Source organism: Ammospiza nelsoni, chromosome 2 (genome assembly GCF_027579445.1).
Source record: "Ammospiza nelsoni isolate bAmmNel1 chromosome 2, bAmmNel1.pri, whole genome shotgun sequence".
Classification (NCBI taxonomy): domain Eukaryota; kingdom Metazoa; phylum Chordata; class Aves; order Passeriformes; family Passerellidae; genus Ammospiza; species Ammospiza nelsoni.
The window spans coordinates 31,973,500-31,990,203 of record NC_080634.1 but is presented as its reverse complement, the minus strand read 5'-3'; the positions used below and the strand labels follow the sequence as shown (position 1 = coordinate 31,990,203).

Genomic DNA, 16,704 nt, shown 5'->3' with positions numbered 1-16,704 from the left:
AGATTCCTGTGGTGGTTTCTAACTTCTGGTTTTAAATGGTGCTACCACTGAGAAAGCAGACTGTAAGATGTTTAATAGCATTCATCATACAATCTGTGCTTAGGTCCTATTTCTATACTCTTCCTGAAGTGGATTTAATGTCCTGGTTACTTCCTGGTTTAGGAAGCTTTTGAAATGCTGTTAGCATATGTATCCTATCAAAATTTTTATCTCCCATTGAGATGCTCTTAATTTAGGCCGAAGGGCTTTCCCACTAGGGGGTTGTTGCAGAATAGATCTAGTAAACTTCCCATTGTACAGTCATTTTTTATCTTATAATGACACGTTTATAGGGAAGAGGCACTACACAGCCCTACAGAAAGAAGCTGTGTCTATGCAAGCTTTTGAAAAACTTCATGTTTCAGAAGAACAAAGCAGTATCAAATCCTTTTGAACCGAGGTGGTCTCTCTGTCTTATGACAACTATCAAGAACACATTTATTTTAGCACCCAAATCTGCATTCAGGTGCTTACTGTTGTGTGAACAAATTTGAGATATTTTATTCATTTTTCCCCTCACTGAAAATTGATACATTCAAACCAAAAGAAAATATTCCAGTCCCCTTAGGACAACATAAGGGCGAGGAAACAGATTATTTTCCTCTTTCAGCAAGTAGCCTCAGGGGTGAATGTGTTTGTTTTAATGCCAAGTTTATTTTGTGTTTATTTCTCCCTCTGTATCAACAGTACCATATCTAGTCTGTGTTTGGTATAAAAATGGAAAGGAATAAAAAAAGGGAAGACAATGAAATGTTAAAATTTGTTGCAGTTAACAAATGCAATTTTTCAACAGTTACAACTGCACAGATGGATTACAGGTTATTTTAACTGCTGTTTACTGTAATAGAGAGTGAAGAGATACTGCTGAATATTTTTGGCAGACAATGGTCTAGTGTTTCTCCCAGAAGCCATAATTCTCATGTTTTGTTCTACCCAGCCATAGGTTGTCTAGCAGACCGTGTCTCACAGTCTCCTTACCAGTTAAAAGAAGCACTAGAGGGACTCAACCCATAGCAGAGAAACTGAGGAAGTTTTCAGCAGTCATGGTAGTGTCATATCCATCATACTTTAGCTTTAGTCTTAAATAAAGCATCTCTATTTTCTATGGAAAGGCACAATTTTTAAACAACATTTTCACTCAGTTACTGAGTTCAAGTACATTCAATCAGTGAGTTCATACAAGCATTCCTCTGAAATGTGTTACTTAATTTCCTGTTGGACTGTCCTTGGGCACTGAGTGGCAAATCACTCGGTGCTCATAGATGTGGAACTGAAGTGCTTACTCTTGATCACCCTGTGTTGGCAGAAGGGATCTTTCCGCTGATTTCAGTGACACTGTGAAAAACCCCTTGCCTGCTTGCGTCACAAAATGTGAGTAAAGCTGATTGCAGAGGACAGCTGACTCAGTGATGTATCTGAATCCTTTCTCTCTTCCCATGCTAGCCTGCTTGCAGGCTGACTTCTGTAACATTAGCACTGCTTTACCACTGCTGTCATCAGCTTTGGTGAGGCTCTGACTGGAGCTCTTCCTAATAAACATGAATGCCTTTAGCACACTCATTGTTTTACCCCTATGCATTTTCTTTATTGCTGATCATAGCTTGTGGTCAGTAGAGGTGGAATTAGGATCAGGGATGCTGACTTACCACATTTTTTGCATTTGGTTTCATGGATATAGTCCCATAGATTTCTTCTCCTCGTCTCACAGTTAAATAGTCCTCCAAGTAGAAGACAGTTTGCTTCCAGTGAGTATAAGGAGCATCGGGTGCTAAAAATACATATATATGGGTATCGCTTATTGAAATTTCTTAAATGCCTTGCAAATCAAATTATGACTTGGAAACAATTGGGAAAAATCCTTTCTTTTCATAGAGTACTTTATGTACTATATTAGGAAATATGCTTTGGAACACAATTCTGTTGGCTGTCTGGGAGTTGTCTTATAATTTTTACTGGAATGTGTCAGATGTGAATCACACCCAGCAAGAAAGATTCCACAAAAAGGGTTACAGGGCAGGATAGGCACATTTTTATGCTTTTCTTTCAACCCACACATGTTCAAATTGGGAAAATCTTTACCACTAAGTGCTTTGAATTTCAGAAATCAAAATTAGTTCAAAAAGCAATGATAAAAAAGCATGAAGGAAAGGTCCATCAAAAATTATTAATCGCAGTGTTGCAGATGAAACATTTGACTAGTGATCCCAAACCAGCAAATTTTTTAGTTTCCAGGACAGAGCGGATGAAAGGGCATTTGCACCTTGATCTCTTTTGGGACTATTAAAAGGCATTTTGGGCAATTTGCTAGAGATGGAAACTGGTCTAAATTAATTTCTAGTCTTGCTTAGCAGAATCACTTTGAGGACCCTTTGCTATTTCAGGTTTTTAATTTACTTCTTTGGTTCTATTTCTGATTTAAGTTTCGATCTTTGAGCAGTGCCTAATGATCTTGTACTGGTCACTTTTTGTTCCTACCATTCTTGCAGTGAAGAGCATCTAGGAACCTAAGAATAGCTGTAGGAGCTCAAAGACTTCCTAATTTGGCAAAAAAAAGCCTCTGATGAATTTATTTTTCTTCTATTTGTATCCCTTAGTCACATAAGGTCACTGTATGGTATCATTATTAACACTTTAATAAAATAATGATTTTATTTCCTTTCAGCATCAATGTTTCAAAAAAATTACTTGGCTTTGAAAATTGTTTCTGACTGGGAAAATACTGATGCTTTTTTTAAAAACTAGTACAACAGGAATTTTTAACTCTTTTCTAAAATTCTAGAATCAGAAGATCTATATAAACCAACTTTTTTCAGAAACTGTGCTGGAAAATTGGTATTGTCGAAAGGAAAAGGATTTTACCAGATAAATTCTGTCTATTTGTCCAGACAGTTTTAATGACTGTTAATCCCAATTGTTAAATGAGATATCTTCTTGTAGGAGTTCTGATCCAGACTGTTTACCATTTGGACATGGCTGTGTAAAATTTCTAACTGAAAACACGTCAGACTGAAACGAAATTGAATTTATATTCTAAGTCATAACTGCTGCCTTGTACACACTCACGTAGTTGGTGTGTAGGGCCATGTTCCCTAGAAAAGCCTGACATAACTGGAAACTTGTGCCCTAACAACAGGGGGTGTGTGTAATGCAGGCCCAGGTCTCCAAGTCCACCCCAAATTAAACGCTTATTCATAATTTATAAAGATACATATCAATGAAGCATGTTTTGACATGTCCTACAAGCTGGTGAATTTTACTGAATTCAGTGCAGCTTTGCCAGTAGACACCATCTGAGAATCTTTACCGGTCTTCTACACAGTAGTGACCTTCAGCAGCAGATGGCCAAACAACCTTTTCATGGAGTAATTCTTCTGCACCTACCATATCATGATAAACTGAACAGAGGCAGAGAAACACTTCACCCTCCTGTCTAGACAAAGGCTGTCTACAGGATGAGGTTTTTGCATTTATTGCAAGACTCTCTGGTTTATTCAGTCTGGTAAACAACGCCTTAAGGGAATGGACTTATTCCTTTAAATATCTGCTCACCAAGGCAAGTTAGAGTTTCACATCTAGGTTGTTAGAGACAACTCACATAATCAGTATGTGTGTTTTTATAGCTTGGAGAAAATGGTAGTTTTGGTCTAGGCTCTGGGGCAAGCTTTGTTAGGTTTTGGATTTGCGGAAAACTCGGATGCAGAGCTGCTATTTCTCTCTGAGTTGATAATTCTCTGTCTAATCTGAGAAACTTGACACAGGATTTAGATATAACTGGTAAGGGACATAAATTCACAGGTCATAATTCCTGCTGAGCTCTAAGCTTGATAGCCATTGTGAAATTCTGCCTCTGTTTCCACAGAATTCCTAAGAGCTGTTGTCCTTTCCCCATCCCGCTCACCACCCCCAAAATTACAATAGTTTTTATCACTGAAATTCAAATGTGGTGGTACATTAAACCTTCCTGTACCATCTAACCAGCAGCACTGATAGACTGATAGCAATAGAAATGAAATTAAAAGAAATACAGATTACCTGTAGAAAATCCCATCTTCTTGTGGCACTTTGTAAATTCGATATTAAAATAGGTGACCAAGGCATGAATGTAATCATTGCGTTGAATTTGGAGGCAGAATGCAGAAGTAAATTCCAATTCCTCAGTCTTCACTGTATAAATATCTACTTCCTGTTTGGAGGTGAAAGAAATGACATTTACACGCAGATGCCTGTGACTCTCAGGTTAAGTGTTAAAATGAGGTACTTTAGTATCTCATTTAATGATCAGACACAAAGATGACTGGCAGCTTTTTAAAACTGTAAGCAATCAGAGGGGTATTCTAATATACCGAATAATGAGCAAATGAGGCAGTTATCTCAATAAGCTGAGAGAGAGGACTCTCACTGAAGAGCGTGTGTTCTTGGGAATGGCAGGGAGGGCCTGTAGGAGCTGGGAAAAATCAGGCTAAAAAGGTGCTCTGATAAATACAGGTAGATGTTGAAATGGATATATAGGTCCAGTTCAAGATCTTTTATCATCAGGGACTGTCAGCATGAGGAAAGATGACAGAGTTGAGTTTTTAATAAAAATAACCTTATTTGTTTTTGCATCTCTGGAAAGGAAAGCAATTTGACATGTCAAGCAGTCAAAACATCTGAGGCACAAGAGGGGCGTTCTTTTTGATGGTGATGTTTTCTAGTTCTGTTTCAGGTAACTGATTTCAAACAGTGAGCACAGGGATCTTGCTCTTGAACAAGACAAACAAATTATGTCAATCATACTATGGCTTGATGGCAGTAGTTGGACGGGACAATGTAGTCTTCAGGATTGCTTATTTCCATCAATATTTAAATCCCACTGTTCAAGGCTTAAACTGTGTTTTTCAGATGGATCTGATTTTTCTAGCTAGGTACTGCTTTTATCTATGTTGTTTCCAAAAGTTGTAGTGGTGATAGGGAGGATGATAAGTCTGAAGTATTTTTCTAATGCTGTGGGAAATGTGTGCGCTTTCTGGTTACTTCATTGTTCAGTCTCGTTGCTCTGGTGCCCTTATTGCTCATGCATACAGGGAAACAGAATTTTGTAGGCAGAAATCCAAATTTTCTCTACCAGCTGAAGTCAGGAATTGTGTGTCTGACCTCACCAGCATTTCTTAAGACTTGCACTGCAAGAATGGAGAGCAGAGTCCAGACTGCCCATTAGAGGGCTCTTTTAGCCTCTTTTAGGGCTCGTGCAGAAATTGCCCTCTGTAATCTAAGGCAGGGCTGCAAAAAGAGACATAGAAAGATGCAGCCATATTTCAGTTACTGAGGTCTTTGCATGGACCACATATGTGTTTCTGAGACTTGGAAGAGGAAGACTTATGGGGAGATGATTTAAGCAAGCCATAGCTTTGGCCTGTCTGGTTAACATTATTGTTCAAGAACAACTTAACCATAATAAAAATTACTCCACTGCATTGCAACGACACCCTGAGGCATTAGTGTTTATCCTGTGTGACCTATGCATATAACTGGTCATTTAAAGCTGTGACAACCTTAAAATGTTTTTGGCTTTTTTCCCTCAAAAGAGGGTAAGAAAAAAGCATGGTAGGAATGAGAACTTCTGAGGTCTCTTGGCAGAGTTCCACAGCAGCCTGCAAAATTTGCTTTGCCAAGCTAAACTGGACTGGTGGGTGATAGCTGCAGACTTCTGTAAGTTTTAGTGTCTTTTTAGTGATCTCACTGTGGGGAAATTGGGACTTAAGTCTAGTGATGAGACACTTAAAAGGGAGCTAGCTCACTCTCTCTGAGCTGTGTTTGCTGTGCAGGGTAAAGTGGAATCAAAAGCACTAGGAAATATTTTCATTAGAGAAGTCAGTAGAAATTTCTCAAAAATATTAAACAGATATCTTAAATAAACTGTTGGTCATTTTTTCAGTCCTTTTATTTTAGGACAGAAACATAGCTTTTATACAACGCAAGGTAAGAGACATTTTTTATTAATTAATATAATTCTGAGAATGGCCAAGTCTGGTTTTGGTGATCTTGAATTGTACTCTGGCAACCATATATTCTTATATAAAATGGCAACACTCGTTACAGCTAACTGCACAGGAGACAATGACAGAAACTGGAGTTAAGGTTGCTTCTAGAGTGCCATGGCACCTCTTTCCTGTTCTCCTTCCCAGACAGTCAGGTTATTCAGCTAGGACTTTGTGAGCATGGAAATAAGCTAAATGCGCAAATCTCAGTGGATGTCCAGGTTTGATGGTGTTCTTGCATTTGTTTGTTTGTTTGTTTGTTTTTTTGGATCAGAGAAGAAACCACAACTGTTTTACTAAGTATGAAACAAACTTTTCCATATTTTTGGGCAGTGTTACTGAAAGCAGTAAGCCCCAGCAGGACACCTGTACACTTATTCCTGAGTTCACTTACTGATTTGGGTGGTTTGAAGATGCTTTGTTCTCACTACTCTCCCTGGCTGATTTGCCGAGGATGTTAAACACAGGATTCATATTTGGCAGGACAATTCCTGCGTCCCTCAGATGTATTTAAGAGATCATGCACAAGAGAATGGCTCTCACAGCAGAGAGGATGCTGCATTCCCTGCATGCATCACTCCTAGCGCGCCCGTGGTCCAGTGCCTAAAATTCCTTAAAGCATTCAGGACTTGAGTTACATCCAGTTTCTGAGGAGTAAAAAAGAGGAAATTTTACTCAAGTCTCCAGCATGTCTGGTACGTGCCATAGCTACACAGGATGCACAGTTGATGTCTTATTTTGCTGATTTTGTAGAACCGTTCAGAGCATCTAAATTAAAATTGAATAATTGAAATAACTGCAGAAGCACAAGGCTCTGACTGGTCTCTGAGGAATGTATCTAGTGACTGGTCCATCCAATGACTAACGTAGAGAGAACCCAGACTCATCTGGTAGGCACCCTAAATTAGCTGGCTTTTGGTTGAATACAACCCTAAAAATCCCTCTGTGAATCTAATATGAACAAGCTGTGCTATCCAAAAGTGCTGTAATAAAACATTTGAATAATTAAACATTATGGCTTTGTTTATTCTCAAATGTTTTCTTAGGCTAATATTATTCTCTGAATTCACAAATATTTTCAGGAGAAAAGAAACACATTTTATATAAATAAATCATGTGCAAAAATAAATTAAATTAAAAAATATATAACTACAGAATCTGTTTTTCCTGCTTTCATATTGCTATCTTGAACACAAATCTCCCTCCTTCATGCTTTTCATTGGCAATTTTCTCTTTGCTTAGTGATCAGTTTGTGAGATTAGCAACTGATTCTGGAACGGAGGGTGGTTTGTGCTTGTGTACTTATTACCTGCTTTGCTCTCATGGTGCCTCTACACGGTACAGCACCATTCAGTTTATGGACAAAAGATGTCAAAACTAAATATAAAACCAGAATAGAAACACTTGGAAAATTGTTGTCTGTCATCGTAAACAAAATTACTTTCAAAGACCTTCTAAATAAAGCGTTGGATTTGCACTTCAATTAAGGGCGTGCAGCTTTTTATTCCAGAGCAGCCAACCCATTTTGCTCCTTGATCTCTTTCTCTCTGGACATATTTCATAGAGTCTAAATAGCTGTTTCATTTGTGTGTGCTGCAATTTTAAATCGCCCTGGCTGAGGCTGTTTTCAGGTACAGCCATCTTGTGTTCCCCTCAGTGCAGATGGACTGTGCATGCATTCCTACTCATGCAGAGTTTCTGCTTCTGTTCCTTTGCTTTCAGTAAAGGTTTTGCAGACTGGAGGCACAGCTTTCCCTTTGCATATGGGAATAGTTAATGCTGTGTTTTTCACTGGCAAAAAGTGAAAGGGAAAAGATAGAACTGATTTTTGGGATAAACGAGCTCTTGGATTCATGGTACTGGTACTACCAGTGCTATTGATGCAGACAGCCTTGTTCAGGACAGTTGTCCCACATGAGGATTCCTTCACCTGAAGGGAATTTTAGAGCTTTCAAGTGTTCCTGCAGGCAGTTCCTTCATTGTTAACATGATCTTGTGAACAGGGTTTAGTGACCTTTCTGTCTCACATGTAGAGCAGGGTACCAGTTAAAACTCTGGGTGCAGATGTTGGGGCTGAGAGAGAATTCTATATAAGGCTAAGAATTAGGAAGTTAGAGAAATAAATTGAGTTCCAATTCTGATCACATGTTCTGCACTTAATTATTTCATCATCAATTCAGAACTGATGCTTAACACTTTCTTACTGCAAACAGAATCATTTACCCCTTCTCCTCAGCAGTGCTCAATCAGCAATTTCCAACCTCTATTTACTAAAAGGCAGGGCAATTAAAATTCATATCTAAATATACCATGTCTCTCTTCATCCAGTATTTGCACAAGTAAAATTTGTAAGACACAAGGAGCATCTTGCCTTTGGGAATTCCATAAGAAATCAAGGTATCAGTGTTCATGCTCAGGTCATGTGACAATACTGAGCATGTGAAACATGCAAGACCTGGCTAATCTAAAACTGCACAATTTTCCTTCCTAATGTGCCAGCATTCTGCAATGATGCCTTCTGCAGCTGCTTCAAAGCAAGCAAAACATAAGCAGCAGGTCCCAAAAGAGCCCTGCAGTTAGGTGTAAACAGTCACAGTGAGGTCTATTCAGAATTACCAAACCTTTATTAAGCAGGCGTTGGTCACCACTTGCTTTGGATCTACTATGTCCACCAAGGGCTCCTTCATGGCAACATCCCTAATACAGGTCATGTCAAAGCCGTACACATTCTCCCACCCTGTCAGGGCAAATGGATTTGTCAAGGTTAGCAGCAGTAATAGAAAATATTTTTTGCTTCTCAAAGCATTTTTCTTTTGAAAGAATTTCTACCATCCCCTAATTTTCAGATGTCTCCTTCAGCTCTTTGCTCCCTGCCCCAGCTGGGGCATCTATGTCATCATTGCTATTTTACAGGTAATGCAGTTCTGGCAAAATAAGCCCTCAATGTATATCTTTGAACTTGTGGCCCTTATTTTTTGGTGTCTCCAAAACTGTTTTATATGAGATTTATCAATGATTTTTGTGGCTTTAGATGCTTGTGATTGTTGACCAAAATCATCTGATGCCAGGCTGAGTGTTGGTTTTTTTTGTTGTTGTTGTTGTTGTTTTTTATTTTTTTTTCTCATAGATTCCCACTCAATTGGCAGTTTACATGCTCTTTTGATTATTTTAGTAGTTTTAGTTTCAGCAAGAAAATTACTGGCAGGAGTAGAATTGCAGGTGTTTCAATAGTTGGGACTCCAAGTTTATGATAGAAAAGCAAAAGGTTCACTTTGAAAAGATTTAAAAGCTATGCCAATCCTCTATATTTGAATTGTTCTTCTGAGTGTTCCAATAGATGCTTCTTATCATGTTGAGGATTTTTTGCACAAAATGAAAACATTGAGAAATGAAGAAGTACACTGTCTTTGCTTTTAAATTTGTTTAACAACGGGAAAACAAGAACTGTCAAACAAGTGAAATCTTTGTCTTCTGAAGCATGTAAGTCAAGGTCCATTCAGTGCTTCATCTCAACATCTAAACTGAATACCATTTTTTATAAATTACTTGAACAAAAACCAAAAAGTAAACAGATAAACACATTTGTGAGCATGTTTGAAGTGTCTCATTTTTTTCAGAGCATAGCATTTGAGCTACTGGGGTTTCCAGAGGAGTATGACAGAAAATGTCATGTGATATAAAAATCTGCATATTCCTAAATTGGAAAAACATGGACACGAATGGTTCTTTGATATCTCTTTATTATCTCTTTATTAGGTTGTGAATTTTTCAGCATGTAAAGGGAGCTGTAACTTTTGCTTCAGGCATCATGAGTATGTGAGAACTTCAGATTACATTTAAAAAAGTCATACATTTTTATGTGATTACTCAGAAAAATTAATTAGGAAACCCTGAAGAAACAATTTATTATTTCTTTATTTATTACTGGGGCCTCTATAATTTACTGCACCTCAGCCCACATGGGATACCTTTGAAATATGTGGCCCAATCTGTCTTAGGGAGAGAGCTGCCACAGGAGGTAAAAAATAAAATTATATGTTTTACATTTTGCAGTAAATCAGAGTAATTGACTGTAGTAGTGCTCTCTGGCATTAATCTTCAGTTAGAAAAATCAGAAGTTAGATTTTTTTTAGAAACCTCATATTGCATTATTTCTTTGTCAATATAATGGTTCTTGAACGCTCTTTAAAATGCTCAAGTCTGCATCTCATATGAAGGCAAGTCTCTATCCTCCTTAAGAGAGAAAAAGATGAAAAACTGAAATGTAAGGAGACACCATCAAGGATTTAGAAATGGAAAGGAGAGAAGATGGTGCTGCAGATAGTGGGACAAAAATAACTGCAGACACAGAGGTATATAAGGTAAGGGGGGGAAGGGAAATCAGAAGTGAAATCAGAAAGTAAGGTGTCTTAAAGGAAAACAACATTTTAGAAGAGGAAAAAATGACTGTACATTTTTTCACATGGCTCAAAATGAAACAATTTGAAAACAGATGTATTGTCTGTGAGAAAACAAAAATATTAAAGTCTAGAAATGAAGGCGTTCAAAAGCAAAATGAAAGATTCTAGGCCAAAATGGCTCTGATTCCTTTACAGAATGGATGCCTCATACATCCATTTGAGTCTGTATATTTTGTAAGGAGTTTAACTGTCAAGGTCATCACATAGCTGAGGAGAAAAATCTAGGCTGTGCTTGAGAGGGAGATATAATCCTTCCTGGCACCTACAGAGACTTCTTGTCACTGCCCCACTGCACTGGGCTCGCTTTTGACCCAAAATAGCAATTTTAACCAACTGGCAGTTCTGTGTATTAGCACTGAATTTGATTATAGAAACACCAAGCCTCTTTTCTGGGAGGAGGTGAGAGTCAAGGAATGAGGAGTTAGGCATTTTTATTTAAAGGTTGTCTGAACCCACTAATTTAACCCAAATTTTCACATGTATCTTTGGTTAATAAATCTGCTTAGGAATTTTGTGGTTATTTTTTTCCCATAATGGAAAATACCTTTAAGTGAAACTGCTCAGCTTTGAAAAATAAATAAAATCAAAAAATATTGAAAAGAAGAATGAAATAATGTAAAACTTGTTCATTTGATCACAGCAGGAGTCTGAACTAGGTCACTTGTAGATGTCACTAACAGCACCAGTTATTCAATGATACTTCAAGGAAACTCTCCCAACATTTTAAAAGAAAAGGAAATGTCAATTTTATGCATCTATGAAGTATAAAAAACCCCCAAAATGAGAATCCTTTCTTAACATATAAGTGAAATTTAAATTTCTGATCCTTATTTTTAATTTAAAAATTCTCACATTAAATATTTTTTAAAAACTTATATGTGTTGTGTTTTTTTTTTCTTTTTGACAAGCAATCATGGAGATATAATTTTTTTCTAGGTTTATTTCTTCACATGTACAAATTATTTGCATCTTACTACTTTTATATTTTTCTTATGTTAAAAACAAAAATGAGGGCCTGAATGGCAAAAGAATATTACTGGGCTTTGTGGCTGTTATGATGGATTATATATTTATCAAAACAACAACTAAACTAAATCTCCTTTAATCCACATTTTAAATATAGCTAGAGGTATTAATATAGCTCTAGGCGAAGTCTTCATCAGTTTATACATGCATCTCTCCTTAGTGCTCTTTAAATTACTGCAAATTTCCTGAACATATCAGCAGACCAACATTTTCTCAGAGTCCACATTCATATTGGAATTCTGGCCTGCAGAGATCACAGTAGGCTACTAGAAATGAAAGATTTTAGGGAAATAACCACAGAAAAGTTTTACTGGCAGGTGCTTACTCACAGTGAATTTTGAAGTCCTTGTACTGTCTGTCTTCAATTGCTACCACGTACAAAGCAGCTCGGTCTGGAAACATTAGCCCTCCAGGTTTCTGTTGATGAATTGTGGGGAAATGGATCTCGTAATCTATTCACCTGACAAAGACATCACATTTTGAACTGCACATACAAAAACCAGACAAGCACCCCTTGCATGCCTTTATTGTTTTCCTTCAGATTTGCACACCAGCTTTAGCCTTGCAGCCTGCGGCAATGTCATTAGACAGTGTCTAGGCAAACTTGGCCGGCCAGCACTTGATCAAAAGCAAAGCTCTTTCACTGAGGTTCCCTTTGTCATCTCCTCGTTAAAGCCTGGGAAATGGCACTTGGAGATGTGACTGTGTCTCTTTATGGCCACAGTAGGGAAGGGAAAGCTTGTAGGCAGAAAGTAAATGGTGACTGCTCCAGCGAGGAGCACGGCATGCAGAACACCTACCAGCCACTTGTCTCGTGCGAAGATGACTGTGTTTAACATTGACTCATAGAACAGACAGTAACCCATCCACTCGCTGATGATGATGTCTACTTGATCCACAGGTAATTCAACTTCTTCCACTTTACCTTTAAATATTGTGATTACTGAAAAGAGAATCCAAAGAAATACGTTTCACATAATAAAACACCTAAGATCCTTACTGGTGAATGTCAGGCTGACCTTTTCAATATGATTCTCTTCTTGAATGCCTGTCCATAAGGCATGACTCCACGTGACTCAATGCACTTCACACTTTAAAAACTATTCCAAGTACGTATAATAAATAGCAATTTTAGTAGCAGTATAAAAGGAAAAAAAATAAACAACGCAAAAATCAAAGGCCAAAAAAAAACCCCACCATGTCTAAAAACAACAGAAAAATAGGTCTTACCTGGTTACCTGTATGATCTCATTTTAAAATGCCCTTTAAAATTTGGCAGATTTCGAGATCATTGACCAAGTATAGCAAAGAATCCACTTAGAAGCATTTAAACATCCCTGCAGATTTACACACTAATGCTTGAATGCTGGGCCATATTTAGTTCAGTTGTAACAAATAATTTTGTTTTAGGACCACTACACAAGTCATCACTCATTCCTGCTTAAAAAAAAAAAAGAAATCCTATTTACAAATGTATTTTCAGCTTGTGCTAGATAATTTTCAGAGTATGTTTCTCTCATGCTTTTATTGCTTGTTGCAGTGGATAAAGTCTCATGGTTCTGGATTCTTCCTTGAAAAGGTAACAGAAGAACTTGAAATTTAGGAATTAGGTGAATATTTTACTTTTCATTACTAATTTATAAGATTACTTCACTACTCTTAATTAATGGCAATTTTTAATGACCGGTTTTTATTGATGAAATAGTCAACATTCAGTTTCAGAAAAATTAAGGTAATTTAATTTAATATAACTTAGCTAGAACTAGGTTAGCTGGCTGAGTCTGGAAGTGTGGGTTGAATGATTTTTGGAACTCAGTCCAGGGAAAAGGAGGTTTTGTTTTTCCCAAATACATGCAGTACTAGTATTACTCTAACCAGATATGGCCGCTTGATTTGCATAGCAAATTTTTAATCCAGACTGGCCCCCTAAGAAATTGGGAACACTCTGACTCAGACTGGTACCACACAGTATCAGCTGTAAGAGGAACCTGACTGGAAAAGAGCAGAGTTCTCTTCTCTTTGCCATTATTTAATCTCATTTCTTTCACAGTTAGTGATTCAACAGTTCATCTCTTGTTATACTGAAGAATCCTCATGTCTATAAGCTCCAGCCATGAGTTCTCTTTAGTTCTCTTTTCTCCCAAGAACTTCCACTGCCCCAATTCTTTTGGAGTGAATTTTAGCGCTGTTGGCAGCTGCCAGAGTGACACACCTGGCTTTGAAGCCCCCTGCTTATACCCAGAACAGTCACAGTGTAAGCAGCAGCAGCACTGGTTCCTCCCACCTCCCTTCACCTCATAAGGCATCATATGGGGACAGATTGTGCTGTCCCCAGATGTATTGCCTGTATCTGTTCTAGAAGCAGTGGGTTTTCCCTTGGTTCAGCCCCTTTTGCTGACTCTGCATTGCTCAAAACATTTGGGGGGGCGGGGAAAGGAAAATTTCCATGAGCAACAAGATCCTTTGGCTCAGTACCTGGCTGCATTAAAATAGAAGTGAATGTGGGTCAGTGTGGAGTGTGAAAGTGTAAATGTTGGTTCAGGTGTGCAGTCTGCAGACCAAACTGCAGTCAGGCAGACTGCTGAACCTGCCAAGTCTCCTCCCAAAGGGAGAGGGCTCTGCTCCTGCCTCCACAGTTTCCCAGTGCCTCTCTCCTTGTAGAAACAGGAGGGAAAAGCAGAGATAAAAACCTTCCGCACCTTCTGGAGAACACTGGAACCTTCTAATGTATTCTGACAGTGGTTCCTTCACACACAACTCCTCTGCTGGAAATCCAAACACAAATTGATCCACAGTGTGCTATTTCTGTCTCTAGCCAATGAAAGCTGTTCTGGGAACGCACAGCCTCTGCATCCAAGGTTTAGGACAACCACAGAGGTCACACCTCACTGCTTTAGTGCCTTATCCCTACTGTGGAAAGAGTATTTTCTGCTCCTTTGCTTCCTTTTCCTGAACCAAGAGTTGCATAGGCTGGCTGGCCCCTTGTATCCCACACCACTGCTGTTTCACACCACAATACCTGAATGCCCAATAAATGTACAATAAATATTCCTCCCAGAGAGCTCAGGGTAGTTACAAACTGCCAGTGATGGCAAGAAAAATCATAGCAGATGTTAACCAGCACAGAAACTCATTCCTGCACATGTGCAGGCAGAGCATCAGCGCAGACACAGCTGAAAGTGGGGGCACGGGCTACAGCCCAGCCATGACCTGCTCTGCAGCAAAGGCAAGCTCTTCGCAAAAAAGCACTTTAAACAGGAGCTGTCTCACGGCCTCAGTTAAAAAAAGACTGACTTTTTAGGTTGTTACAAAGATATCTTGAGTGCTGAGATTTGGAGGAGGATTGAAGGCATGAAATAGAACTTGTTGGGGATTATTTTTTGCTAAGGGTTTTCAGCAGCTTGGGGTTACATCTAAGTTTTGGTTAGTTTTTTGTTGTTTTTTTCTAATTTAGATTTTCCACATACTTGGAAATTTCATCAGCTTTCATTTCAATCAAAAAAGTTTTATATGATATTTTTATTTTATGATTTGAACATTTTCATTTTCATTTGTGTGAGTGTGCGTTTTGATAAGGTTTTGAAAAAAGTTTTTTCTTAAAGTGGGGAGTCAGAAAACTTAGCAAAAATTTTTTGCTTTAAACCTTATCTCAATCTGAATGTCAGCATAGGTGTTTGTATTTCTATTCTGTTTAAAAGAGAAGGTGAAATTCTAATGACAGAATTAATTTGATAAGTTCAGTTCTAATTTAGGGTCTTCTTTCTCCTATGCTAAACCAAACTTCCCATTGATCATTTCTATTTCCTTTTTTTGTCTCTGATACATACAGAATTGACAGTAATTCCTGTGAGGAATTATTGTAGTGCCTAGAAAGAGGTGTTTAGTTTTGCATTTACATAAGTATATTCTGCAAAACTACCATTTACATGTAAAACACACAACATAAATTAATCAGCAAAAGCAAAACAGTTATCTTCTCTTTTTCCTGAAAAAAAATTATATAAGTCTTACTGTTGTCCAAGTGGTTGGCCTTGATAATTTTTTCTGAGTAGTCAGATATACTTGAGCATTCAATCTAGGAAAAAAAGAAGAAAAAAAAAAGCAAGATAAAGAGCAATTTATCTGTTAGAGAGCTCAGCTGTGTGAATAAAAACTATCTACTGAAGGCAGCAAAGACTCTACAAAGCATTTAACCATTGATAAAGAGTAAATCAAACCCGTGGGGAGGATCATAATTAACGATGTTTTAATATTTAAATTGCATTCTGTGTCTGAGTTAAAGTGGCTCCTGTGGAAAAGATTGCTTTAAAAATTATTGAAATGTGAAAAAAGGTGTTTTACCTACAAAATGTACATTATTAATTATATTTAATTTATTTCTGGTACTACAGAGTATTGCCTCCTCCCCCACAACAATCTGCTGAATGGAATGAATTAGGATGATGCTACATTTCCATATATATTTTAAAACAAAATGCATTCAAACTTTGTCAATAATATTAAAATTCAAATATGCCAATACTGGTCTATGCCAAGAAGCAATTGTTTTCAATGTAAAAAATTGATATTCTTTAGAAAAGCTGCTATTCCAAAAGAATCCAATAATTTAACATACAAGAAAGAAGTGAAATTTTCTGTTTAAAATAATATCCAGATCTGCATGGCTTTTTCTCTGAGCAGTTCTATGCTTTTTCTAGGAAAATAATTACAGAGTGCCTCCGAGTTTTAGATTTGCCCTTAAACTTGGTAAACTTGCCCTTAAACTGTGTACTAGCATAAAAGCATTTTTGCAATGACCTCTAATATCTTTTAGAGAAAAACTACATTCCAAGAATCTCTCTGGGTTTTGTGCCCCTTGCAAATCACGAAGGCCAAAGTTGCTTGTAGTCACTGAATCAGTTCCTAATTTACCTCTTCCAAATTCGGCATTAAACGGATGATTCTACTTTGCATAATCCTTGTCTCCCTAATTCCCCTGTGGGAATATCAAATAGAACTATATTATCTCTAATGAAGTGGTTTATATAGCCAGTGAATCCCATTTAATCTCTAAAGCTAAATTGTGCTTGACCTCTGAGACAGCACTCACAGATGGCAGGACAGCAGATGCAAGGACACACAGATCTTTTATTCTTTTTATATTGTGCATGAAACAGATAATA

At 37.7% G+C, this 16,704-nt stretch overlaps 1 protein-coding gene across 1 annotated transcript in view; it reads right to left on the bottom strand.

Moving 5' to 3' along the window:
• PRMT8 (protein arginine methyltransferase 8) overlaps positions 1 to 16,704 on the bottom strand; it is a 58,449-nt gene that overhangs the window by 2,275 nt on the left and 39,470 nt on the right. The window contains exons 5-10 of the mRNA XM_059466478.1: positions 15,554 to 15,617; positions 12,343 to 12,485; positions 11,872 to 11,959; positions 8,678 to 8,793; positions 4,072 to 4,222; positions 1,686 to 1,807 (exon numbers count right to left, since the gene is read on the bottom strand). Of these exons, the coding sequence (XP_059322461.1) occupies positions 1,686 to 1,807; positions 4,072 to 4,222; positions 8,678 to 8,793; positions 11,872 to 11,959; positions 12,343 to 12,485; positions 15,554 to 15,617 (684 nt within the window). The remainder of the gene's footprint in view (positions 1 to 1,685; positions 1,808 to 4,071; positions 4,223 to 8,677; positions 8,794 to 11,871; positions 11,960 to 12,342; positions 12,486 to 15,553; positions 15,618 to 16,704) is intronic.